This window comes from Sparassis crispa, assembly GCF_003851025.1.
Source record: "Sparassis crispa DNA, contig_000002F, whole genome shotgun sequence".
NCBI lineage: Eukaryota > Fungi > Basidiomycota > Agaricomycetes > Polyporales > Sparassidaceae > Sparassis > Sparassis crispa.
In genome coordinates this window covers 605100-630533 of record NW_020939749.1, presented here as the reverse complement: position 1 = coordinate 630533, position 25434 = coordinate 605100, and the positions used below count along the sequence as shown (strand labels likewise).

Genomic DNA, 25434 nt, shown 5'->3' with positions numbered 1-25434 from the left:
CTTGAGGCCACTCGGTTGACCCCTCGGATAACTCTGCACACCGGAAACTTACAAACTTTGGACTAACATGAGCGGCAGTCGTTCGGTAACACCACCCACAATAGTCCCACGGTTCATCGACATCGAGGTCGGTAGTCATGAAGTCATTGCTATTGATTTGGACAGCCTAGATCCGGACGCCAGCGACCTCATCGACCTGTTGAAGGAAAGGCAGTACAGCGTCGGCATCTGGACCAGATTAGCATCCGAGTATTGGCGACAAGGGTATCTTGACCAGGCAGAGTCTATCGCCCGAAACGCTATCGAATGTACGTATGCACGTGAATGACCATGGACTCTAACTGCATCCCGCCTCACAGCACTGAACGCTCATGGCGATTTTCCGGACCTGCCACCCGTCTACTGTCTGCTGGCCAACATTTCTATTGCACGAGCGGGTCATGCGCCAAAGCTCATTCTGGAGAACGCCCGTGAGTTCCTCCTGTCTTCGCAATCCGGTTTGTGGTAACACTGCCGCCCACTAGACGAAGACATGATGACCTCTGAGAAACCAAGGGAGGAGTTTTATAAGGAAGCTGCGAATTGGTTCAACCAGGGCGAAAAGAGGGCAGCGGAATCCGGCGTTGCCGGTACCGCGCTGGCGGTGTTGACCCGAGGTATGCGATTATGTCCTTACGACGGGCGCCCAAGGCTAATTTCGTGTGCGATCGAGGTGTGTTGCAAATGGGTACGAGAAGTATGGAGGACGCTCTTCGATCGTTCGAGGGGATCCTTGCTGAAAAACCGACCCATGTTATTGCACTGCTGGGCAAGGTGATCTAGCTATATTCCCTTATAAACATAAACTGACTTTGGCTTAGGCGAAAATCCTGTATGCAAGACGGCAGTTCGCTCAGGCTTTGAAATTGTTCCAGACAGTCCTCAAGTTGAATCCACGATGTGTGCCAGACCCTCGCATCGGCATCGGTCTCTGCCTCTGGGCGATGGATCACAAGGAGAGAGCAAAAGTCGCGTGGCAACGCAGCGTTGAAGTGGTAAGTGTCCCCCGCCAACGTTTTCTATTCCACGGTTTGACGCTTGGCAGAACCCCTCGAGCTGGTCTGCGCAACTCTTGCTCGGGCTGGAAGCATTAAATGCGAGCAAGAACGAGAACCAGACGGAAGAGGAGCGCACGAACGAGATCATGCTCGGCACGCGACTCATCGAGAGGGCCTTTAACGCGAACCAGCGGAACTCGGCTGCCGCTAATGCTCTCTCGGAGATTTTCCTCCAGAGAGGGCAGTATAAGAGAGTAAGGGTCGCCCCTTCTGGTGTGTTGCTCTCCGCTGACCTTTGATACTCAGGCGATGAAGCTGGCCGAGCGTGCCATTCAGTTCGCCGATGTGAAAACGCTAGTGACAGATGGACACGTTCGAGCGGCGCGTGTGTGCCGCGTCCAGTATTCAGCAGGAGATGCTTCATGGCATTATACGCGTGCGAAGGAAGGTTCGCCGCAGAATGTCCTTGCAAACATCGGTACGGCGCAGTTACTGCTGAAGAACGGTGAGGTTAATCTCTCAAGTGTTGAAAGCTCATGCCCTTACGGACTGTTCCAGACGAGATACCCGCAGCCATCCACGCGCTAGACACGCTGCTTCAGCAGACTGGCGCGAATCGCTCGGTCGAAGTGACCGTCATGCTTGCATCTCTCCGTGCACATCCTCGACCCGGAGTGTCCGCGTCCGACCAGGCACAGGAGAAGGTCCGTGCGCGCGAGCTCTTTGACTACGTCTGCAAGACGCTTCACCTCCCAGAGGACAGCCACTTGCAGTCGAATGGCAACCCTCAGACGCTCAGCGGCTCTGCTCAAAAGATCGCGGAGGATATGGACATGCACACCGAGATCGCACGGTTGTGGCAGGGGGAAAGCAATGACCGCACGGAGCGCGCTCTCCAGGAGGCGCTACGGATAAGTGAGGCGACCGGCCAGCCCGACCCGCGACTGGTGAATAACCTTGCGGCGCTGCAGCACCTGGAGGGCCGTGTCGATACGGCTCGGGCTATGTATGAGACCGCCCTCACGTACGTTGCCGCCCTCTCCCCGGATGTGGCGGAGGGCATGTCGACCTCTATACTCTATAATCTTGCTCGGGTATACGAGGAGGAAGGTAAGACGATCATGGCAACAGAGGCATACGAAAAACTTCTGGACAGACATCCAGAGTATGTCGATGGTATGTTCTCCATGTTCCACTCTTGCATCGGTACCATTATTTACCATACCACAGCGAAGCTACGGCAAGCTCAGATGTTCGCAGACCTCAACCACAACAACGAAGCGCACGACCTTCTCAAGCAGGCGCTCGCGTCTCAACCTAGCAACCTTAACCTTCGCGCATATTACACGTACTTCCTCATCCAATCTAACCTCCCCAAACCCGCGAAAGACTTCGTCTTCTCGACGCTCAAGGACCACGACAAGCATGACATCTACTCATTATGCGCCGCTGGGTGGATCCAGTACCACCAGGCGCGTGAGAGCCGCGACGCGACGTCCAAGGGCGTAGAGGAGCGGCGGCGGGGATTCCAACGGTCGGCCGAGTTCTATGAGAAGGCCCTACATCTTGACCCTATGTGTGCTGTTGCGGCACAGGGGCTGGCAATTGTGACCGCGGAAGATGCGCTGGGAACCCTCGGCGGCAGTCTCGGACCCATTGGTCTTGACGAGGCACAGAAACGGGTGAAAAACTCACGCGACGCGCTCGACGTATTTGCCAAGGTCAGGGAGTCCATCAACGATGGCAGTGTCTACTTCAATATGGGCCACTGTTACTACGCGCGTGACGAGTTTGACCGGGCTATCGAGAGTGTAAGTGCAGTTTGTGTGCTTTTCCTTGGTTGTTCACCTACTCGTTACCAAGTATGAGACCGCATCCAAGCGTTTCTACAACGGACAAAATGTGCCGGTACTACTGTGCCTCTGCCGGTCGTGGTACGCGAAAGCGAACAAGGACCAGTCATTCAGCGCCATGACCACGGCTTTGCAATATGCGCAGAAGGTAGAGCTCACCCCGTAAACTCTCAGTTGACGAGGATTTGTGACAGTTTCAACTACACAGGCATTCCACCTCTTACCCTCTGACAAGGCGATCCTCTACAACATCGCCATGATCCAACAGAAGGCGGCTGAGATGCTGATATCGGTGCCCCCTGCGAAGCGCTCCCTCAAGGAGTTGCAGCACGCCATCGAGCAGGCAGGCCATGCACAGAAGTGAGTGCCATTCCCCTGCTCGTGTCCCGAATCTCGGATACTATGGCTTACATGTTTGCTAGGCTATTCACGTCTCTCGCCGCGGACAAATCGTCTGTGGTGCCGTACAACCGCGACATCGCCGACCAGCGGCGGAAGTACGGTGATAACATGCTGCGGCGGTGCGACGAGCATCTCGCAACACAGAAGCAGTGGGAGGAAGAGGCGCAAGCCAAGCTCGAGGCTGCGCGACAGAAGCGGCAGGAGGAGAAGCAGCGGCTGGAAGCGCTAGAGGTGAGTTTTCTCTCGTAAGTTTCGTCGTTCCGCTTGTGCTCATTGACTTGCCTTAGCGTGAACGTCTAGAGGAGCTGCGCATACAGGCGGAGAAGCTGGCAGAGGAGCGCCGAATAGCGCGGGGACAGGCGTTGGAGTGGACTCGCGAGGTGAAGCAAGAGAGCGACGATGAGCGTGAGCGGAAGGCGAAGAAGACATCGAGCCGGCGCTCGCGTCCCGAGGGCGGAAGCGGGGACGAGGCGGGCGAGCCGAGGAAGCGGAGGCGTAAGCTCCGAAGGGGGGATGGCGCTGGGGATGGCGATGAGGCACTGTTCAGCGGAGAGGAGGAGACCAGGCCGACGCGAAAGGTAGTGTGGCTTATTTGGGTTTTCGTCGTGGTGTCGTTCCTAACCACATTTTGCTCGTGTGCAGCGGACGGGCAAGAAACGGACGGTCAGAGATGACGATGACGATGAGGAAACTGTGGTTCCTCGGAAACGCCAACAATTGTAAGTTCCCCTGCGCGACAAATGGTCCCCTAGCACTGACACTCTTTGATATCAGCAAAAGTAAAGAATACATATCGGACTCCGACGAAGAGATGTCATGATGCGTCGGATTTCTACCTTGTTGTACTCACGAATCGTCGTTACTTGCTTGATCCTTATATCCTCGCTTTCTGCTGTACGCCATAGACCTGTACCACATATACTCATCATGCGCAGCATCCCTAATTGCTGCCGCTGCAGGAAGTAGCTAAGCTAAGTGTCGTCTCCCCAGTCCAACCCGAGAACGTCTGGTTTCCCGCTACGGACTGCCGCCTCCACCGCTTCAGCCAGCTCCCTCAGTGCGCGGATGTCTTCCTCCGAGCGGCCTTCACTAGTTCTGTTGGAAGGGTCACCAACGCCAAGAGCGCGCTGCAACGCCTCTTCACGATCGACCCCTCGCACCTGGTCTAGCGAGCGGAGGAGCTCGGGAAGCTGGGGGTGAGATGCGAGAGCTCGGCGGATCGCTGGAGACGTGGCTGTAACATCCCGGCGGTATTCAACAACCAGATGATAAATTTCCGTGGTGTAGGATAGCGACGGGCCTACCTATTTCTTCGTACTGATGCAGCTGCAGCGACTTAGGGTCGTCACGCTTCAGTGGGTCGGGGTACGCGGACTCTTCCTCTACGTATGGCCATCGGAGAGAAGTAAGAGGGCGAAGGGGAGGCTGCGTCGTCAGGCTCGGTTCTTGAGGGGGTGCAGCATCATCCGCTAAGAGGATGAGTAGTTCCGGGTTAATGGCAATCTGTACAAGAGCACACAAAAGTTTTTACCTTCGTCTTCCTTCTGTAAGGGCTGCGCACTAGAAGGTGCACTAGGGCCTCCCGTCTCAAGTTCACGGGGGGCACAGGTAGTCCCTGTGCACTGAAAATCAGCCTCAAGAAAACAGATTGGCTATGTACGTACGCACCTTTGTGTTCCTTGTAGCACGGCAATGAGCAGCTGGCCCAAGAGAATAATTGAGCATGACACTCTCAAGAAATAAATTATCGGCGTTTACTATGATATAAAACATTGCGCGCAGGTGTATTTCGACTCTTGCTTCGAGCACACTTGACATGGTACGCGTTTCTGGACCGGCATGCACTTCTAAGCAAATTTCAATTGTCTCTAAAAAAATCTAGAGCAATTCAAACCTGGTTGAACTTCACCTTATATCCGTGCTCGACTCTGTAATTTTTCTGAAGTGGTGACCTTGACGGTCGAGGACGGACTTCAATACTCAGTACTCAGCCACCAAATACGGCTGCCCAATGTGGTAGCGCGACGTTTCTGCCACCATGATCGTCCATCGAAGTGCAGCGCAAAATGGCTTCAGGCGTCTCAGAATTTCGCAGTATTCCCTATCCCCAAATATTCGTCGGTATGTTGCCTAGCAGCCGCATCGACACAGCCAATTCTGACAGCATCCTGACTTATGGCGTGACTGATTGATACGCCAACCATTGACGCGGTTGGGTGCAGTCGCTCTCAGCTGTTAGTGCTTGTACTCATACCCCCATCTTCTTGAAGCCTGAAGCATGTCTGGCTCGGTGGAAACCAAGAAAGTGTTCCTTTCCTCACCTCAATACGCTGTCGTAGGCGCGTCGAAAGACCAGACCAAGTTTGGGACGAAGGTACCGCGCCTCATCAGCCTGAATTACTGCGCGAACTTATTGTTGTTATCTCTAGGTTCTGAAGTGGTACCTCGCTCGCGACTTGAGTGTTACCCCTGTGCATCCTGTAGGTGCAATTGGCAGATAAGTGGACGTATCTAACGTCCTTCGGCCTACACCAGAAAGAGGACACGCTCGAAGGTGTAAACACCGTTCGCAGCCTAGGGGATTTGCCTTCGCCGGCTGATACATCCATCAGTATTATTACAAATCCTAAGGTCTACTTCCCGGATATTCTGAAGTCGCTGCCGTTCTAATCTTTGCGGTATGTTTATCAGATTACTCTGGGGATCCTCGAACAGGCGAAAGCCCTCTCTATCCCCGCCCTCTGGCTCCAGCCCGGTGCGGAGGACGCAGCCGTCGTCTCTTACATCAAGGACAATGGTCTCGAGAGCAAAGTCATCTATGGCGGGCCGTGCATTCTCGTAGAGGGCGACGGTATCAGGGAGACTCTGGCGAAGCTGTAATACTGAGCTGCGATTTGTCGTGGGTAGCGCGCCCGGTGACTAACTCCTGGAATTCGTTCGGCCTGTTGTTAAGTCAGCGTGAATGCTCGCCGCATGCCGATCGGCCTACATCTCTGCGTGAACTACGGAGCGTGGAGGAGGACAAGAAGGGATCTATTCGAATGACGAGCATCTAGCGTCTTGAAGCTTGAGCACCGTGCGAGGGAAGAACTCCTTCGCGAGGGGGATATTGTTCTTGTTGATGTAACCATCCGATGGCGGGTGCAGATAAACGTACCTCCATTGAACGGCCAAGGAGAAATACCTGAGAGTGTGTATGACTTCGTAGATCCTTTGGCAGCAGTTTTCGACACATCTGTTCCGAAGTAATGCTCCGAACTACTCACCGACGAAACAATTAGGTCTACGCAGTCTCACTTGAAAGCTTGACCGCTTTAGACGGAGACTACCGGTACCGCAGCGGTTCCAGCGCTAATAATATCCTACTTACGCTCGACCACGTTCCCATCCTTCGCGACAAGCTTGTCGTAGCGGAGATGAACGAGTTGACCTGCCCACCTTCGCAACACTTGACTGCTAGAACTATTCGTCGTGATGGGTAGCAGGGTGCATGCCTACCTTCACTGTTACTATAGTGGGAGCCAATTGACAACGGATTCGGCGGATGCGGTTCCAACAGCGCAACGGATGCGGCATCGGCTTTGGTTGCAGACCGTCGGATCCACAACTGTCCACGAGCGGAAGAGCGGATGGTTTATATCCGTACCTTCAGCGCGGAAGTGTGGAATCGTATATAAATGCCTTCAGGACTGAGATGAGTATCATTCACGTAAGCTAGTTCTGCACCATGTCTCGTATCGTCTTTTTCAATGACTGTAACCGCAAAATTAACGAGGACCATCCGCATCGATGGGAGGCCGTCACCGCTCTGGTGTACCAAGTACAGAAGCATCTTGTACAGTCAAAGTCCACACGCGCGGCATATCTCAAGATCCTCCTCGATTTCTATGAAGCCAGGAGCGAGGCACGAGACCTGCTCCCTATGCCCACCGATGAAGACGTTCTTCACTTCTTCCAGAACAACTTCCCACATGTGCACCTGTATCTCAGTCGCAATACCACCCGTCGTGTCGTCCCCCGTGCCGTCTGGAGAGCTCAAGTCGGAGAGGCAGAGAACGAGGTGTTTCTACCCGAAGCTTGTGTTAACGCTGTTCAAGTCTCGGTACGCGATCACTTCCATCCCTGCGAGTGCACCAGTGCATTAATTCTTCACATCGTAGGATCAATGCTCTGGGGACGTGGAAGCGGTAGACTTCCACTTGGAATCGGACGCGTTCGTAGCCTCGGCCGTTCTTGTCCTACTCCACGAGTTGCTTTATGTTCTCATCGAACACGTCTTCGCACAACTACCCGACCCCCTGCTCGACTTCCGTATTGACTCTGCACATGCTGAAGATTGGGCGGATGGAGGGCTCGAATATGCACTCCTCGGATTCCGCATCTACGGAGAGTGGGATGCTGGCGCCCTCGACGTCTTGCGGGACATGAAGGGTATTGTTGCTGAAGTCGAACACCCTGCTAAAGCTGTGTACTCGCTTGGTGCGTTTCGCACATACGACTCCACATCCGAGTATTAATGTCTGATGTTACAACAGACACTCCAGCGGGTGCCATCGAGCTGCGCAGGTTCCTTGACTCTTTCAAGACCGACACTCTGCATCAAATGCGTCTTGCAGACAGTATGGAGGTCACTGTCGACCCGCCATCGGGTGGTCTCCGCGAACACGTTCAGTCGGCGTTGTATACGACATCTGCGATCCAGAGAGCAATCCGCGAGAATGAGAGGAAGAGTCGAGTACTTGTTCCGACAGTAAGATTTGGGATTGGTGGATGCACAGGTTCGAGGAGAAGATGAGAGTGTAAGTTCTATGCCATATCCATTTTGTAGCCTGAATTTAAACTTGGCATTCTGTTTTGGACCCCAGCCTTCATGTAACGCTTTTGATGCAGATCGGCAAAGTTATTAATGCGACGTAATCCCGGCTTCGTCCACTGGCAATCAGTAACTTCGTTCGGAAGCATTCTTCAATTCCAGTTTAGGAAGATTTTCGAGACACGACGGGGTCCAGCAATACAATCGTCGACTGCACTGTTCCGGACCTGTCGTGGCTGCCACTGGCGATATATCGCAAACTCTCAGCCGATGATACTCATTCGACAGGAGTATATGGACGCAATCGCGGCCTTCGAGCAAGACCAGGGGCCTATCATGTTGACTGGTCAGCCCGGTGTGAGACTATTGGTCCGTAGCACGCAAATTCAAGTGTCGATGGAACTAACCTGCGCGACTAGGGAAGTTTAAGGAAGGCTCTGTTCCTTATGTACACTCTGATCATACGGCTCTGATCAGAGGTCAATCAACGATTCATGCGACCGATCCAGACAAAGACTATTTGTTTCGAGAGTCACGTCCGGTGTCTACCAATTCACGATAGACGTGACTCCCAGAGATTTACGTTCGGCGATGGGCGAAATACACCAGAACAAATGCACCTGGAGGAAATTTCAGTGTGGTGAATGAAGGATGGATTCTACTTGACTTAAATGAAATCAAGAGTCGCTGACATGGAACAGTGCGAGGTTCTTGGAGTGGAAGGTTGTCCTTTCCTCCTTCCCTCCTTCGCGAAAGGCTCCAGATACAAGGAGTGGGCCAAATAAAAAGGTGCTGAAATGTATGTCATGAAACCCTGGTCCTGGTCAGAGATATGTGCCGTAGCGTATGTATGGTGATTTCTCAGCTGTCAGAGGGATCTGACCAAATTATGTTTAGGCCGCTACAAGCCTTCGCACTGCGCGCTACTGACGATCTTTGGGATGCCTACTGTCGATCTGGAGCATCCCCACGCATTGTATATGATGTAGGTGACCTTGTGCAGCATGAAGGTGCTATACGTGATACATTGGTGTGGTGTCAAAATCTCAACCTTCTGTGCCCACGCGATTGGAATGACTCCGTCAGCAATGTATTGGTGGCCATAGGGCCGGCAACTGTAGATGGCGTTATCCGCAGAAACATCCTCTCCGAAGAAATTGCCACTCCATACATTATTTTTATGGTTCGTCAGGAGGCACCGCATCTCTCGGCATTATTATAATCCATATTAATGCCCGTTGCTGACTTGTTTCTCCAGAGAGGCCCATCTTTGAAGATATTGTCCATCGCCTCCCGAGCACACATTTGTGCACTTAGGACTCTCTTGTGTGATAGTGATCCTTCATACGCAATTTGGAAGGCCGGTCAACGGGCCCTTACAAGGACCGGTCTCTTGTGCTACCAACTGGGCTTATACATATACTCTCGGAGCTCCTCTCGTTGTCACTCGGCACACCTGGAAGACCTCCCCGCTCGCCTCGGAGCTCATCACTCTCAGCCAGCTATCGAGTAATATCACTGACACCCTATCCTTAGCAGCGGCCCTTCAACCTGGTTATCGACCCCTTCAACATGTCCTGTGACTCGTTTCTTCGTAGGCTCGCGCTTGTCGATCTCGCGGACATACTCGTCCCAGCTTTGACGTGAGAGATCGCCTCTAGCTCTGGGCGCTCAGACGCTCTCTCTGCTGTCGGTTTCTCCTGCGGCTATTGGGGCGCTGGGCTGTAAACGATTTGGTGCATACCTTTTTGCGTCCAGGCTGCATTGAAGGATGCTAGTTGTTCGGGGCTCATGTGCCTTGCACGCGATGATGCGCTTTCATAACGGTGATTACTCTTCAAACTTTACAGGACAACGCTACAGATACACGGGCATTAATGATAGTCTGGGAATAACGAGTCACAGACAGCAAAAAGCAAGAAAGCGAGTGAATAGCGAACATAGCAACTGTGGAAGGTCAAGGGCGTCAGCTTCGCTCTCTAGGCGCGGTTGTTGCACTCACAGCGCACAGCAAGTACTCCGAGCAGAGACGGCCCTTTATTAGCACTGTGCGGAGGAACCCATCCTGGTCATCCACTCAGTGAGCCTGTGCAACAATTATCGAGGTGAGTCGCAGTGAAGGCCCACATATCCATAACGAACCGCTCAAAAGATGTGCGCATCTCCTGCGCCCCACTCGCCGTGGGCACAAAGCCATAGACGTTGTGCCCAACTACGCGGAGCTGCTCATGGACCTGCCAATAGGCAGCCTTCCACTGCGGGACCGGCCCGCGGCCATTAAGGTCAGCCATCAAGGCTGACACCTGCTCCCCCAACTCGTCTATCGCACTCTTGAGATACATGGCCTCTTGTGCCGTCACGATTTGACGGGGCATATCGAATGCAGTTGATATGGTGGTGAGTTGGGGAGAGCGAGTAGGTGAAAGTAAAACGTGAGTGGTGACAGCCTCACCGCACTCATGTCATATATTTACTCTCCGCAGATAATGAGGAGCGTTTTCGGACCAAATATCAGGGGATAAAGACGCGTTCGGACTTGCCAGAACTCGCGGAGAATGTCCAGAGACTCGCCACTCGCCACTCATCACCGAGTACAGAAATCAGGATAATAGGCTCGAGAATGTCTCTCATCGATTGACATACCGCTATTGGAGAAAGTGCATTGTCGTGATGGTGCTCAGCCGGGAGGAGTGCCAGGAGGAGATTCTGCCAAGGTTCGGACGCCCACACGTGCCGCACACGACGCGTCTGTGGCTGATTCCACACATCAGGCTTCTTTGCACTGGTCGTGAGCGGTGTTCAATGAGTAATGTACTATACACGTGTATTCCGATTCCTAATGTGTGGGGTGGGCAATGGACGATCAAACTACTCAGACAGGGGACAAAACAGAGGATGGTCGATGAAGACAATGGGCCAAGAAATGGGGAGCGAAAGAGTCCATCACAGTGTTCTGCGGCGACTAGAATTCAGGTGTCTGCCCAGTGGAGTACGCGCGCAAACATTCCACCAAAGGGAGGTACGTCGCTTCTGTCGACTTCAGGTTCCTGTCGCACGCCACCGGGATGGGCTAGAAATAGAGTAATCCGATAAACCATTTTTCTAGGGTTGGACTGCCAAAATAAAAGAGAACGTACCGCCAGACTCTTAGCCATAGCCACACTAAACAGGAGCTCGCTACAGGAGAGCCCGACAATATGCCATGCATCCTCGAAGACCGAAAGGTTATCGCTGATTTCCTTGCAGTCCTCCTTAACTTGCCGCGCAACAGTTCTGGATAAAGGTTGAGGCGTGTGCGACGTGAGTGGAGTGTCTGTTTAAAGCGATTTAAATACAATACCAACAAAGAGGCAGAATTAGAACGCACATCGCCTCATTTCAATGTCTATGCGAATGCCGACTGTCAGCGACATTAGCCAGTGTAACGTAGGGTCATCGAGAAGAATTACCGCAGGAGAAGCGAATGGTCTGGATGCGGGAAAGCATCGCCCTGAAGGTGTCCACAATTTGGACAAGCAGCTTCCTGAGCGCCTACATAGAAAAACGATGAGAGAGCGTAGCGAGGATTGTAAGATTACACTGACCTGCCATATGGACATACAGAGCCTGCAGATTGTGAGACATCCAGGAGATAAATGGAGTAGCGAAGCTCACTCTTCCAAGCCGGTCCACAAGTTCTCAAAAAATCCCGAGGACTCCGCTTTGGTACGAAGGGCACTGGCAACCTTCAGCTGGAATCCTTCAACCTCCTTTCCTAGCTCGTGAAATCTCTCAGTGATTTTCTTCGCGCTGTTGAGATGTGCAGGTATTGCCTGAGCATACATGTGAATTAATTAACTCCGGAGATCCACGACCGCTCACCTCCAAGAACTTCTCGATCATAAACCTCTTCTCTCGCAGCGACATGGAGGATCGTGACAGTGGGATAAGTATGACAGCGTAATCTAGCACGAGGTTAGAACGTCGTCGAAGTGCCGATCATCGATCTGCTCACTGTTGAGAAAGCTAGCACATTGAGCGGCATTCTGCTGTGAATCACGGTAGAGCTTGCGATGTGTCTGCGAGAGGCATCAGAACCATTTATCCCCTCACGCACGCGGGCTCACCTGTCTTAACCCGTTCCATTCGTTACATAGTGGATGGTCTTCACCGATCTGATTCGTGTTCTCAAGTTGCCCAGCGACTGATCTAAACAACCTCTGGATATCGAGTTGGTTGTGCACGATTAGCGAGAAGCTCTCCTTGAGCTTCTCCGAATTGCAGCTCCTGGGTTCATTGTATGGAGGAGGGCCGGGAGCTTCCCCTGAGGTTGGACTTGGATACATTTCCATCCTAGAACGAGGAATGGACGTGTAGATGCAGAGTGCAAGTCAAGGTCTACCGGAGCACGATACATGCTGTGATACACGAGGGGGGAAGTTACTTTGATGAATCCAAACGTGGTGGTGCATCATGTGACCTCGACGCGATCGAAGATCACAATTTGAGCGCGTCGCGAAGCCTTTCCGCCAATTTCTGGCCGAATTACCGGATGATTGTTTGTTTAAAAACTGGCGGGTAGTTGAAAGGGTGCAGTTCCTATGAACGTTCTCCGAGAGAACCGCCCTCAAACTTGGGGGCGGTCATCATGTAGGCACTGAGCAACGTGCCGCTTTCATTGGGCAACTTTCACAATCCTATCAATTGTTTCCCCGTACGTGTGCGAACGTTGTCCTCGTATATTCTACGGCGTTATACTCTCTACATAGTGACGTCACGCGCACTTTAACACTGGTTACAACTACAGTACTAAGCCTGGTCCAAGTCTTACTCCGCTCTCGCCAGAGCGTCATTGCTAGCTCATAACACCCAGGTATTGTCATTTCTACCGTACACTTTGACAGGCACAGCTACAGTATAAAAAGACGAGCGGTTCTGGATCGCCCCATCCCCCTTCGCGTCCTCTTCGCTCTCGTTCTCGTCGTTGGCGTGCTGCTTGCAAGCAATGTCCGGTGTCATTTGATGCGGTGCGCCGGTCGTTTCTAAGGAGTGAGATCCTGGTCAAAGTCTTTGGCGAGTTCGGTCCTAGTTTCCTCCACCGGCATTTCGAGTTAATGCAGAGATCGATGCTTAGCCACTCGCATCCTGCTACCGAGGTCCAATGGTGCATCCCAAATACACGTCCACTTTATCACGGAATGGCAGGAACATAGTGACTGGCTATCTGTGCGTGCTCAATATGAATTTAAGTATGTTTGATTGGGATGCCTGCGCTTCGCCATGGATGACTCGCAGTTCAGTATCAGCATTACTCCATTGTCTAGGTGGAAGTGTGCGTACCCTCAGCACCTACGCGAGGATAAGGACATCTGTAGACCACGGTGGTGAATATTGGGAATCCGAGCACCAGAAAAAGCGAGTCAAACGCCAGAACACGGGCGAATGCAGGGGGCAGACAGCGAAGTCGTGGACGGAGCTTGAGGAAGGCGACTCAGTAATTCAATCTCCTCTTCCTCTGACCCTCTTACCACGGAGTGCCATGCATACTTTACCCGTCCCTGCGGCGAGGGATACGTCAGTTGAACATTCTGGACATGCGTAAGCATCGTTGCGCCCAACGTCGGACTTAGATTTCCATGACTCTCTGCCGCCTGCTGGTGTCATCTCCGCAATGACCTGAACGAAGCTCACCTCTTGACGCAATGTTAGAGAAGATGATATTCCGGACAACTTGAAGAAGACGAGGATGGCATCTAACACCTCATGAACAATCCTCGGTGGCAGGATTCGAGCTCCAAGTCGAATACAATGGCAGGCTATTGTCACGATTTGTCAGGAAGTTGACGGAGGAAGACCCGATTGATCTGAAATGCATGCACGCCGCACGATGCTTTTACATCCGCAACCCTGAAAAAAAAAACCGAGGGAAAACTCACCGCAAGACCATGAGGTAGTCGCAGAACACGATGTTCAAACCGTTTTCTGGTCGGACTTGTCCGAGTGTATATGGAGGTGGTCGTAGCCACTGGCACTCGATGTGCACATACAGGGTGACAGGAACCGTAAGCATAACAATTATCTGCGGCCCAGAGATGTTTTGGTTGTCAACTGATTTGGGGGTGAAACCAATTAGCACATGCTTCGAGTCGATGCACGCTGAGCGCTGAAGTCGAGGCTATGTGGAAGCAACGCGGGCGTGTAAATAAGCGCTTAATTACTCTCTCTAAAACTTCAACATCTGGTTATAATCGCCAGTTCTCTTCCCCTCCATTCTTTTTTCACGACGCTCGCCATGCTGTCTCTCTTTGCGCTGCCGTTCCTTGCTCTTTCCTCAGTGCACGCAAGTCACTCCTTCGCGAGGCATCACTCCTTCGCGCGTCATCACGCTCTGCAAGCTCGAGATGCTGCCCCGACTGCTAATGCGACCGTCGACATGGTCGCCACTGCATGGTATACTGGCTGGCATAGCGAATACCTTCCTGTCGCGAACGTCAGCTGGGACAAGTACACCCACATGACATACGCCTTCGCGTAAGTGAACACCGCCCCGCGCCGTCGAACTGATTCTCATCGAAATTATAGTCTCACAGCTCCCAGCACGGGAGAGGTCTCCTTGACAGACTCCGATCCCAATGTACTGCCCGTCTTCGTCTCCACTGCCCACGAGAACGTACGTTCCAGATTCTGGTTTTGATTCCTGTATAACTCATCTTTGTTTCAGGGTGTCAAAGCATTGATTTCTGTCGGTGGTTGGAGTGGATCACGATCCTTCTCCGACAATGTAGCCACTGAAGAGAATCGTACGGCGTTTGTTCAGACCATCACCAACTTTGTTCAGAACTACAGCCTGGACGGTGTCGACTTTGAGTGCGTATCTTCTCCGTCGTTCCCCTCTTCCATCCTCACATCTCCCCAGTTGGGAATACCCCAACGCAGATGGCATCGGCTGTAACGCTCAGTCTCCAGACGATGCGACGAACTTCCTCTCTTTCCTGCAGGCTCTCCGAGCCGACCCAGTCGGATCGAATCTCACCCTCACGGCCTCCACTTCCCTCACGCCTTGGAAGGGCCCCAACGGGACCGCTCTTACGGACGTCTCCGGGTTCGCGGACGTTCTCGACTGGATCCACATCATGAACTACGACGTCTGGGGCACTTGGGACACCGCCGTCGGCCCCAACGCGCCGTTGAACGACACCTGCGCGTCACAGCAGGACCAGCAGGGAAGCGCGGTGAGCGCTGTTGCTGCGTGGACCGCGGCGGGAATGCCGGCGCACCAGCTCGTGCTCGGCGTCGCCTCGTACGGGCACTCCTTCCAGGTTGAGGCGAGCAACGCGTTCGACTGCGACGGCCAGGCGCTCGCAGCCTACCCCGCGTTCACCTCCACGCAACCTGCGGGCGACAGCTGGGACGCTGCGAGCAACACCGACGTGTGTGGCGTGACGTCTGGTTACACAGGCGTGTTCCAGTTCCGCGGGCTCGTCGGCGAGGGCTGGCTATACCCCAACGGCTCGGTCGTGGAAGGCATCGACTACCGCTTCGACGAGTGCAGTCAGACTGTAGGTGATGGCATTTTATCCCCCAATGCGTGATTGACTAGTAGCCTTGCAGCCGTATGTTTACAACGAGACGTCGTTGGTGATGGTCTCGTTCGACGACGCGGCTTCGTTCGCCGCCAAGGGCGATTATATCAAGTCTACGAACCTGCGCGGCTTCGCGATGTGGGAGGCCGCGGGCGACTATAACGACATTCTGCTAGACTCGATCCGCGAGGCGGCCGGGTTCGATGGCGGCTGCTAGACGCGGCGTGGTCGTCCCCCTCCTCATTTATCTTCTCGCTTTATGGGGTGGTTGATCCGCCCTGGCTGTGCGTAGTCACGCTCGACTCTTTATCGATATCCTCCGTACTTATTGGTCGTTTTGGCACCCGATACCTTCGTCGCTGTTATGAGCGTTATTCTTCACTTTGCGATGTGCGTGCAATCGCTGTGCCGTTTGTGTATCATGATCACTCGCTGTATCGTCTCGATGTCCTAGTAGACACAATGCTGGTAACCTACCTACCCGTGCAAACGGATCGCGTCTCTGTAGACAGGGATCAACAATCTGATGATGCACTGGTGAAGCTGTGAGCAAGGAACTTGGTTATGGCGATCGTGATCCATTCAGACTTTGCGAAAAGATGCGGATCCGGAGATTCGTTATCTGATAATATGTTCCGACGTGGCCTTGAATTCGTCGACGTTCAACAACGCTCTACCATACTACTCTCCTGCGACAGCCGAGGACGTGTATTGTGTCCGCATGCGTTACCGGAAGATGTACGGTGCTGCACATGCTCTCTCGGTGCATAGTTCACGCATCATTACTTTCAGAAGTATCGGCCGCAGTCGAAGGACTTCACCCTGACGTCTTGACTTCTGAGCATCGTGGCGGTGGATTCCATCCCTTCGATTGGTCCGACAGACCGCACGAAGATCGCGCGTTCGCAGTTTCACTGTAGGTTTTTTTTCCCTGGGTGGTTATTCGTGCGTGACATCGCCTGTGCACGTCTCAATTGCGCCGGAATCCAGCGCGAAGAATGTGAGGACGGAAGTTTCGCAGTGTAACACCGGACGCTCAGCATAAAATTCCACCGCCGGTGAAGGTCTAAAGTTGGCGCTCGGGACCCACCGTTGACACCGAGGCTGTCCACAGGAAAGAACATGTACTGCGTCTCTCACCTAGGCGCAGTGTCGGTATTTCAGCAGATAAGGTCCTCACAAATAAAGACGGTATGTGTACGGCTCTTCCTTGATCTCCGACCTGGATCGTAATTATTCCGGGGCAGTGCTGAAACCGCACTTGCCGAGGTGCTACTTTCTTCTGGCGTAGCCAGACATTGGTTTTCTCGTGAGAGCACCTAGTACTGCCACACATGCACCGCGGATGTGAAGCTTGCTTGTGAGTGTGAGCCAGAGTTTGACGATCGACCGTGTACATCATCGCGACGTTGTGCAAGTAAACATACGCAGGTACGCAAACAGCAGATACTAATGCTCACACGACTTGCGATGCTGAATTTTGAAAAGTCTGCGCGTATTGAATGCAGTATCGCAGGGACGCTCACCATCTGAATGCAGTTTCGCAGGATCGCTACATGCGTGGAGCGATCGGGCGTAGTAAGGTCATAGTCGCGAAAGTGTTAATATTTTGCTGCATAATCAGGGCCTGAGATCTGTCTGACTCCACTCAGATATCTGCAGGACACGGTAGCCGCCTCGGTAATTTGACTACTACCCCGGTACCGGTAACATACATCGTCAGCGTCACGGTCCTCCTGACGATGCTGGTCGGAACTAAAGATACGGCTTCTCTATGCGACTTACGCACAGGCAGAGTCCAAATTAAAAATGATGCTCATTGGGATTTTCATTCGCGCAAAATTCAATCCGAACACAAATTAGGATGCCATACTCACGGTCCGTAAGGGTGGGTACAACAAAATAGCACTATTTTCATATTGACCCTTCGGCCCTGCAGACGCCAGATGTGGCACTCACAAGTCCGGCTGACGATCTCCATACACGTCCTTGGCATCATATATATTATGGCTGAATCGTGATTATGGGTGAGGACCGGACGCGATAAGCCTTAAGCAGTGAGTTCGTCGTATGTGAGATGGATGACATTGACCCAAGTAACTGAGCGCGCAAACGACTTGGAACAACTTCCTTGCATCGAGCTTCCATTCTGGCTTGAGCCAGTGAGTTCTCACCATTCGAACATATTTACAATTGGATATAGAGGGTTCATTCTGCAAGACACACCCCACGTCCAGGTGATATACTCTACAGTCTAGGCGAACGAGTGGAGCGGAACTACTGGAGGGAAACCTCGTTGTTGTCGTGGTGAAATCGGATGATGTCCACCAATTTGATAATCACGACCGAGTCCACTGACTTGAGGCAAGCAGGAGCACTGCGAAAGGAAATGCCTTGACTACGAACATGATGGATTGCGTTTATCGATTGTGTGAGTAATGTGCGGTGTGGTTGACATCTCTTCGCATCCGTTGAGCTTATATGCATATAAGCAGCATCCTCTCCACCTCCCAAGCGGAAGATCGGGCGCGGAAGAGGATATCCACCCATCCCGAACTGCCAGAAGCTCTCATCGTACTCACGTATCCTGCGGCATTTGGGCAGGAGTCATTGAGACTGTGTGGACACGACTTGACAACGACATTTACATTCCAATACTACGGGTAAACAGTGAAAGTGTACAAATATGGATCATCGTGTCAGATTTCGATCAGTTATAAATCCTTCATACAAATGTTTTCTTCCACTTAGATCGGTGTAAAACACTTGCAATGAATTATTTAACGAGATTTGCAAGCGAGAATTTTGGCTGAGATGGAGAGTTATGGTTAAATGTCCTTACACGTGAGTTTCTGATCAGGACTCAAATTTGCGCATGCCTCAAGCGAAGGAAGTGGAGATAATAGTAATCTAATCAATACATGCGAACTCTATGTCCATAACATGTCCATAACAGAACAACTGGAGTGATTATGCGCCTATATGATCACGTAAGTCGTAGTTGTGGTCGGCGTCACAGTCGTAGTCGTCGTGGTGCTAGTGAACGTTGTAGTTCTCGGGACGGTAGACGTAGCATAAGAAGTCGCGGTGACCGTAGTGGTAGTGTCGTATGCCACGGTGTTGATGCTTTTGATAAACGTGACCGTCGTAGTAGACGCGCCGGCAGGGCTCGCTACGTGACTATTAGACTATGCATGGAAAACCAGGAAATGGGTGCGTACCAAACGCCACGGAGCAGGCGGCAAGAACAGCAGCGAGCGAAAGAGTGCTAGGGAACATCATCTTATTAAGATTGAGTTGATAGTGGGTGTTATGTGAGGATATGTGGACGATGAAAAGAATTCGAGTTGATGGTTTCTGGCCGTCGTCGAGCTGGACTTTATACCTGGATCCCCTGGCTCGCGTCCTACTTGGATATTCTGCCTTCATTGCGGACAGGCGGAGACTCGGACCCTTCGCAAGCCGACCGGTTGCGGAAAAGACGGGCGCGCGGAAATAATTCGAGCTCGACCCGCGCGGCACGTCCAAATGAAGCCTTCCGCCGTCGAATACGGCGTCTGGAACATGCCAGCCGAGGGCATTGGTTTCTCGACTATTTTGATCAAGGCTGACATTCTGTGCAAGCCTGGCATTTCGATCAAGCCTGACAATGTGTGTGCGAAAAATCAGAATTGGAATCCACGAACTCTGATAGTCACTATAAGTGCCAGAGAGTAGGCGTGCTTCCTCCTAAGGCTCAAGGTGACACAGAGAAAAGAAAGATTCGCACAGGTGTACCGCTCGGGAGAACAGGTATCCAGGGCCTTTACCATGATGGACTCCGCGAGTACGGGCAAGGATAGAACGGTTGATAAGAGAAGAGATGAGGTCACTCCATGCAGCAGATAGCCGATGCGAGACGCAAGTAGAGACATCCCTGTGAGTGAACCGGACACGAAGATACTGCATCGCAGACGCGGCGAGGTACCTCGAAGAACATATTGACCGTGAATATCGCATGATCTACCTGAAAATTCATTGGAGAAGATGAGTTTTAGCCAAAGAATACAAGGAATTGAGTGCAACAACATACCATTCAATTACGGATAAAGCGCAGTGCGGGTATGTCCTCAATCAACGTCCTCGTTCCCAGGGCCCGCAGGCGGGCTGTCGTTAACCGGGTAGTTTCTTGCTGCATGGCCCATGTCATATTCCGTGTCGAGGTGTACCTTGTCCCCAGTTAGTTCGGCTGCGCTTCTAGCATGGCGACTTGACGAGGGTCGTAAAGTGGTCGAGTGCATTCCATCAACATGATGCTTTAGACCCGAGGAATTCTTGTAAAGGATCCTGCAGCCAGCGACGGGGTACGGGATGCTACGAGGTCGGGATATATGGCATGTTGAAAGAAGTGCCAAGGTGGCTGCGACGACGAACAGTGTGGGACCTTTCCGATGCAGAGGTGAACGTCTTCAGTAAGCAGGCGCGATTTTTTTGACGCTTGCTTTCCGTCACTATGCGTTGGCACCCATGAATACACTCATGGCTCCCAATAATCAGGACCAAGCTGCCTGCGGACGCGTCGGGCACGACGCATCGATGTATTTCAAATTACACACTTCCTTCCATATCCGTTCCTGGTGAGGTTCGATCGGAATATCTCTTAACGCCGACGGAGCGTCCACTCATGGCAGGGATAAATTTGATGTAGGTCAGTAGCAAAACAAACTGGATTATATATAAAAATCACGACGGCGGATGACTAGTAAGTTGCTACATGATCCTCCTGGATAATGAGGGACCACTGCTATGCAGAACGCGTGTGTTAGATGGCGCCTGCGGACCATGTACACTACAACTTCATGCAGAACAAATGGGCAAGGTAAACGGGAAGGAAGGCGAACCACACAGCACTCGGGACGTTGATCGAAAACTACAAGTGATCGATTTGACTGCTGCCTGGACGATCGTGGTATAGCCGCCTCGAATCGAGATGTCCACAACAGGGAGTGGAAATCCGCCGATTCGGGGGAACGTGGATAACGACCACCGTCGGTCCTAACATCGGAAGGAAGACATTGGACACTGTCAGCACCGTAGCGGGGTGTGCCACATTGGGCTCACTTTCGGAGGACGGGACGACCTGCAGCGGCTGGCGGATCCGGCATTCGGACGGTGACTATCCATTGGCACTTCGACCAATGAGCGCGGATGCAAATTCTGCTGCCGCGAATCCGCTTCCGTCGAGAGGGGCTGGAAAGTGCTAATGGCACCGTCGAAAGGTATATAAACCTATGAACTTTGACAGAAAATTATCACACTCATCTCGCACACACTTTACACACACATACCTATTCTACACCACCTCGCTTATTATTCATCATGTACTTCAGCAAGAGCATTCTCGCCGCCGCGGTCCTCGTGGCTTCTGGTGTCAATGCCGGTAAGTCTGATAATATCAAACTCCAACCTGCGCTCACCTGCTATTTCTGCTATCAGTTTACGTCTACACCACCGTCTACGTGACGAGCACGCGAACGATCGATGTGCAGTCCGTTACCACGACTCCAGTGACGTCCACTCGTACCTCCACGATTACGGCGTCCGCGACCTCCACCGATGTGTTAACTTCGACTTCGGTGTCTACCATCACTTCCACCATCCACTAGTGAGGACAGTAGACATGGAGAGTAGCATGTAGCGATCCGTATACCCCAGATGCTTTTATACTCTCTTTCTGTGTTTGATTCATTGCAGCACATCCGATGAAAATTCAAATCTCGTTAGTGTAAGATTGAAAAATGACACACAGGCCTGTCTTCTGAGCTTTGCGACTCCGCGTGGTTCAACGAGAGTGGATGAATCAACGACGGCAGGTACAGAACCTTCGCTTACAGTGCCGGGCTGTTCGACAAAAGTTAATAGACAATGCTATTGATGTATTGGAGGGGACAATGGAGCTATAATAACATGCGAGCAGTTAACAATTATCTTAGAGTTTGCGTTCTCGGGATGTACAGTATGTTGTGCGAGGTGCCTCTTCGCGAGCATGTGCTTGAGTTGGAGAGGAGGAGTCGACAAACTAAGTAAAGATAGTCAGTGAGGGATGAAATGAGGGAAATGTGCACGCTCGCGAGCTTCAGGTGGAGTGCCGCCATCATGAGGCTGTTGTGCGGAAGTCGAAGGAGGCACCAGCGTGGCAGGCTGGTGTTGTCGACGGTGCTGAAGGGTCCCGCAGTACGCGAGTGTGGGTGGAGGGGTAGTTAGAGCGGGAGATTTCGAAGGGCTGGATGAGCTTGCTTGCATGCGTAGAGCGTCGCCGCGCAGAGCGGGGTCCATGGAGGAGTGAATTTGGAAGAGTGAAACACTCCCAAATACTAGCGTAGGGGTTCGAATGTAGCTGAACACGATAGACGTCTGTCGTCAGTGTTGCTTAGATGGTCGAAAGCGGAGCGGGATGGACACCCGTACGTGCTGGCTTACCGTAAGGATGTCCGGGAGGATTTCGAGTCAGTCAGTCAGTAGGAGTCGGACTCAGGCATATCGTACCACTTAAACCAATATAGAGCAAATAGGACGGCAAAAGTCCCCGGAACCAATCTTAAATAATATTAACATCGGAAAGTATGATGAATAGATGCCGTGTAGTAGAACGGGGGCGCCAGGGGGACTTCTTGTGCTCGAAACACGACTCACGCGTTCGCCGTTCGACGCGATTTGCAGGCGCGTCGCACAAGCACGTGATGTCCCGCGCACAAGACTTACTCGATTAGGACGCCATATTCACCGCTCTCCCACGCTCAACACAGTTGTTGATTTTGTGGCGCCATACGTACTAGAATATCTCCAGCTGGATAGATATCGGTCTCTTCCACTCAGTGGTACTCCGTGGTAATACATTTGTCCGTACCGCAGGTGCGTGCTTGTAGTTGGATGAACATCGAAATCTGACTCCCATCGCGTGCTTCCAGGCAACTCACGAATTCTCCTACAGAATGAATCTAAATTCCGTCCCATGCTCTACGTGTTGGAAGATATCTCATTAGCCAATGACGCCTTGCTATCCTGCTTTTGATGGGATGACGTATCCCACCACTGACGTTGGGGCCACGGGTTTGCTCATTTCTTTAAGATATCCCCTCTCAGTACACAGCTTCTTCTTGGCCCTCAGTACGTTCTCCCACGCATATTTTCTGTGCTGCGCAGGCACCGTTGAGCAATCCCACCTTCTACCATCGCATCTGCTCTCCCCACACGCGCTTCTATGTCCGCGAGATGCGTATCCTAGCGTACAGCCAAATTCTCGAGTCGTATCGCAGCCTCACGCTCGACAGTCTCTCACGCTCGTTTGGCATGAGCGTCGAGTTCGTAGACAAGTGCGTTCCTCCCGCTTTTTACGGCTTCGCTTGGTATATTGGACTGACTGGGGGTTTGCGTGTTCAAGCGAACTATCGCGCTTCATCGCTTCCGGCCATCTGCACTCCGCTATCGACAAGGTTCATGGGATCGTGGAGACGACATTTGCTGTTAGAGATTGCGGTGCAGGCAGGCCGCGCGGATTAATTCGATGTGATTTGTCGCAGAATACAGAGACAACCGAAGCAATGAGTCGTGAGACAATGATCCCATCCATTGGGCAATGTGTACTCGAGCGTGGTCGGTAAGCGGATGGGATCTCCGCATAATTATCGACGCTTCCTGGACCGAGCCAAATGCGTGGCGTGTAAGTGGCATCGGGGCTCAGAGTAATAATGCAGAAACATAACGTAGGCATTATCGTAACAAACGAGCTCCATAGGCTGCAACAATCGGAAAAACAAGAGGTGCTCCGTACGGGAGGCAGGTGTCCTGGTCAGACGCCCTACTTGGAGGCGACCTCTTCTTCAAGCCAGTTCCACAAGCATTCACCGAGCGCATCGTCGTATGCCTCCTTTCTGCAGACGCCGACTCGCGCATAAGGAATCAAAAACTGTGAATGTCAGTATACGTGAAACGAACGAATTCAGATGATAAACAAGAACGAACCTTGCCGTTGTGATTCACCGCCTCTGGCATTGTACCTGCGTATAGTTGGGTAAGGGCACCTAGGTCTACGGGCGAAAGGAGGAGATCCTAAATAAACAGAGGTGTGAATTACTGGGATAAACGAGTTTGAAATGCATGTGCGCACCCAGAGCTTCTGAAGGAAGAACCCATAATTCCGCAACACGTCTGTTCGGATGTTACCTTCATTGTCACAAAAAAGGTCAAAGATGTCATTCAACAGTTACCGCCAACGCGGAACAAACCTGGATCAACGGCGATAGAGACGATGCCTTGATCGGCATAGCGCTTTGCGAATTGCCGTGACACTACTACGTTTGCCTGATACCAAATACAGCATGATGAGAAATGGCCTCGATCTCAGGAAAATGGTAAACGCACAAATTTACTTTGGGCGTAGAGACTGGTCGGAGACAATTTTAACCTTGCGGGCCCGGGTACGAACGTGTCGAAATCCATCGTAGACAGGTACGCTGCTGATGACGACGTGTGGATTATGCGGGCATGATAGTCTGGTGAAGTGTCCTTCCCAGCAACAAGAGCAGGTATTAGGAGCTTCGTGAATAGGTAATGTCCTACACGAAATTGGGTGAAAAATAGTGCAAGTTTCGGGCATCGGCGCATATACCAATTACGTTGGTTCCGAACTGCATATCGTATCCTTCAACCGTGAGGAAACTAATGGGAGACGCCATGACACCCCTGTTGCCACCAGAAGATTAACTGGCTAGATCATTACAAAATGCTTCAAGGCTTACGCGTTGTTGAAGAGGACATGCAACTCCTTCTCTTTGCTACATGGAAATGCATGAGAGACCGTATGTAAATGCAGAGATAAGACAAACCCGAGGAATTCCGCAGCAGCCCGGCGAACGGAGGCGAAGCTGGTCAAGTCCAACATCAAGAATATTGCCTCTTTGCCAGTCAGTTCCTTCAGGTCCTTGATGGCAGCATCGGCTTTTTCTTTACTCCGCGCCGCTAGGTAGACCTTGGCATTGTGTTCGAGGAGTCTCTACAGTCCTCGAGACTCAATCGCAACGTATGGCCGTTCAATGAATGTTGGCCCTACCGTAATAACTTCCTTCCCAAGTCCAGTATTTCCTCCTGAAACCCAGTTATGAGCACATGATGTCCGACTGAATAAATCGCAGGACGCACCAGTCACAATTATTACTTGGCCTGTGAGATCGGGAATTTGGTCCGTACTAAAGGTGGGTTTAGGGGGAAAGGACTGCCTTACGACAGTCAAGGTGTTGCTGAAGTTCAGCCAGGCATCGAGAGCAGAAAATGCACTACCCATTTTGAACTACAGAAACCAGGATGTTGATAGGAGGAAGCAAGTAACGTCGACCTCTAGCTGGGGCTCGCAAGTACTTAGGGGCCTCCATGCCGCGTGAATGACGTCGCACGGCGGAAGCAGAATTGGCGCATCAAACCCGAAGACGGCCGGTATCGTCCAGTGCATCGCTGAACACACAAGGGCACTACTCAGTGCGAGGCTCCTCCACGTCCTTTGAGGGGAAACGTGACAACGAGTGACCTAACAGAGGCGGTTCTTACCCTTTTGAGAGGTTAGCCGAAGGATTGCGTTCGCTCTGTGACGTCCGAGTCACTACATGCTGAATTCGAGCTCGCCGCCCCCGCTTCGCCATCAAGCTTGTAAAATAACTCCAAATCACTAACAAGGACACACAAATGGGTTCGGACGCGTACATGCGACGACATTGCCTCGAGCCGACACTCTTCTG

At 52.1% G+C, this 25434-nt stretch overlaps 12 protein-coding genes across 12 annotated transcripts; 6 read left to right on the top strand and 6 right to left on the bottom strand.

Moving 5' to 3' along the window:
- Positions 1-67: 67 nt before the first annotated feature.
- On the top strand, positions 68-4112 carry SCP_0301730 (hypothetical protein; the record flags this gene model as incomplete). The annotated part of the gene is made up of 15 exons (XM_027755570.1): positions 68-308; positions 360-470; positions 525-656; positions 713-813; positions 861-1034; positions 1085-1291; positions 1344-1542; positions 1596-2213; positions 2268-2848; positions 2901-3038; positions 3099-3250; positions 3313-3523; positions 3580-3870; positions 3935-4011; positions 4067-4112. 15 exons carry the CDS (start codon positions 68-70, stop codon positions 4110-4112), a joined length of 3279 nt encoding a protein of 1092 aa, XP_027611371.1.
- A 151-nt stretch (positions 4113-4263) lies between these two features.
- Positions 4264-5133, bottom strand: SCP_0301720 (hypothetical protein; the record flags this gene model as incomplete). Its single annotated transcript, XM_027755569.1, has 5 exons — positions 4264-4526; positions 4597-4761; positions 4824-4907; positions 4961-4992; positions 5051-5133. The coding sequence occupies 5 exons, from the start codon at positions 5131-5133 to the stop codon at positions 4264-4266; spliced, it is 627 nt and encodes a 208-aa protein (XP_027611370.1).
- A 437-nt stretch (positions 5134-5570) lies between these two features.
- Positions 5571-6172, top strand: SCP_0301710 (hypothetical protein; the record flags this gene model as incomplete). The annotated part of the gene is made up of 4 exons (XM_027755568.1): positions 5571-5666; positions 5722-5772; positions 5828-5923; positions 5984-6172. The coding sequence occupies 4 exons, from the start codon at positions 5571-5573 to the stop codon at positions 6170-6172; spliced, it is 432 nt and encodes a 143-aa protein (XP_027611369.1).
- An 847-nt stretch (positions 6173-7019) lies between these two features.
- SCP_0301700 (hypothetical protein) lies at positions 7020-8087 on the top strand (the record flags this gene model as incomplete). Its single annotated transcript, XM_027755567.1, has 3 exons — positions 7020-7394; positions 7453-7771; positions 7828-8087. 3 exons carry the CDS (start codon positions 7020-7022, stop codon positions 8085-8087), a joined length of 954 nt encoding a protein of 317 aa, XP_027611368.1.
- A 2058-nt stretch (positions 8088-10145) lies between these two features.
- Positions 10146-10480, bottom strand: SCP_0301690 (hypothetical protein; the record flags this gene model as incomplete). Its single annotated transcript, XM_027755566.1, has 2 exons — positions 10146-10191; positions 10248-10480. 2 exons carry the CDS (start codon positions 10478-10480, stop codon positions 10146-10148), a joined length of 279 nt encoding a protein of 92 aa, XP_027611367.1.
- A 587-nt stretch (positions 10481-11067) lies between these two features.
- On the bottom strand, positions 11068-12436 carry SCP_0301680 (hypothetical protein; the record flags this gene model as incomplete). Its single annotated transcript, XM_027755565.1, has 9 exons — positions 11068-11175; positions 11243-11418; positions 11473-11505; positions 11555-11636; positions 11690-11711; positions 11760-11917; positions 11967-12049; positions 12100-12163; positions 12212-12436. 9 exons carry the CDS (start codon positions 12434-12436, stop codon positions 11068-11070), a joined length of 951 nt encoding a protein of 316 aa, XP_027611366.1.
- A 1940-nt stretch (positions 12437-14376) lies between these two features.
- SCP_0301670 (chitinase) lies at positions 14377-15884 on the top strand (the record flags this gene model as incomplete). The annotated part of the gene is made up of 5 exons (XM_027755564.1): positions 14377-14615; positions 14667-14754; positions 14806-14951; positions 15001-15643; positions 15696-15884. The coding sequence occupies 5 exons, from the start codon at positions 14377-14379 to the stop codon at positions 15882-15884; spliced, it is 1305 nt and encodes a 434-aa protein (XP_027611365.1).
- Positions 15885-18645: 2761 nt separating this feature from the next.
- SCP_0301660 (hypothetical protein) lies at positions 18646-18949 on the bottom strand (the record flags this gene model as incomplete). The annotated part of the gene is made up of 2 exons (XM_027755563.1): positions 18646-18839; positions 18889-18949. 2 exons carry the CDS (start codon positions 18947-18949, stop codon positions 18646-18648), a joined length of 255 nt encoding a protein of 84 aa, XP_027611364.1.
- A 2076-nt stretch (positions 18950-21025) lies between these two features.
- Positions 21026-21312, top strand: SCP_0301650 (hypothetical protein; the record flags this gene model as incomplete). The annotated part of the gene is made up of 2 exons (XM_027755562.1): positions 21026-21086; positions 21143-21312. 2 exons carry the CDS (start codon positions 21026-21028, stop codon positions 21310-21312), a joined length of 231 nt encoding a protein of 76 aa, XP_027611363.1.
- A 427-nt stretch (positions 21313-21739) lies between these two features.
- On the bottom strand, positions 21740-21982 carry SCP_0301640 (hypothetical protein; the record flags this gene model as incomplete). Its single annotated transcript, XM_027755561.1, has 1 exon — positions 21740-21982. The coding sequence occupies one exon, from the start codon at positions 21980-21982 to the stop codon at positions 21740-21742; it is 243 nt and encodes an 80-aa protein (XP_027611362.1).
- Positions 21983-22918: 936 nt separating this feature from the next.
- Positions 22919-23307, top strand: SCP_0301630 (hypothetical protein; the record flags this gene model as incomplete). Its single annotated transcript, XM_027755560.1, has 2 exons — positions 22919-23019; positions 23088-23307. The coding sequence occupies 2 exons, from the start codon at positions 22919-22921 to the stop codon at positions 23305-23307; spliced, it is 321 nt and encodes a 106-aa protein (XP_027611361.1).
- Positions 23308-23504: 197 nt separating this feature from the next.
- On the bottom strand, positions 23505-24986 carry SCP_0301620 (Uncharacterized oxidoreductase; the record flags this gene model as incomplete). The annotated part of the gene is made up of 10 exons (XM_027755559.1): positions 23505-23612; positions 23669-23755; positions 23814-23869; positions 23932-24007; positions 24068-24261; positions 24315-24388; positions 24445-24480; positions 24532-24698; positions 24756-24790; positions 24845-24986. 10 exons carry the CDS (start codon positions 24984-24986, stop codon positions 23505-23507), a joined length of 975 nt encoding a protein of 324 aa, XP_027611360.1.
- Positions 24987-25434: the final 448 nt, after the last annotated feature.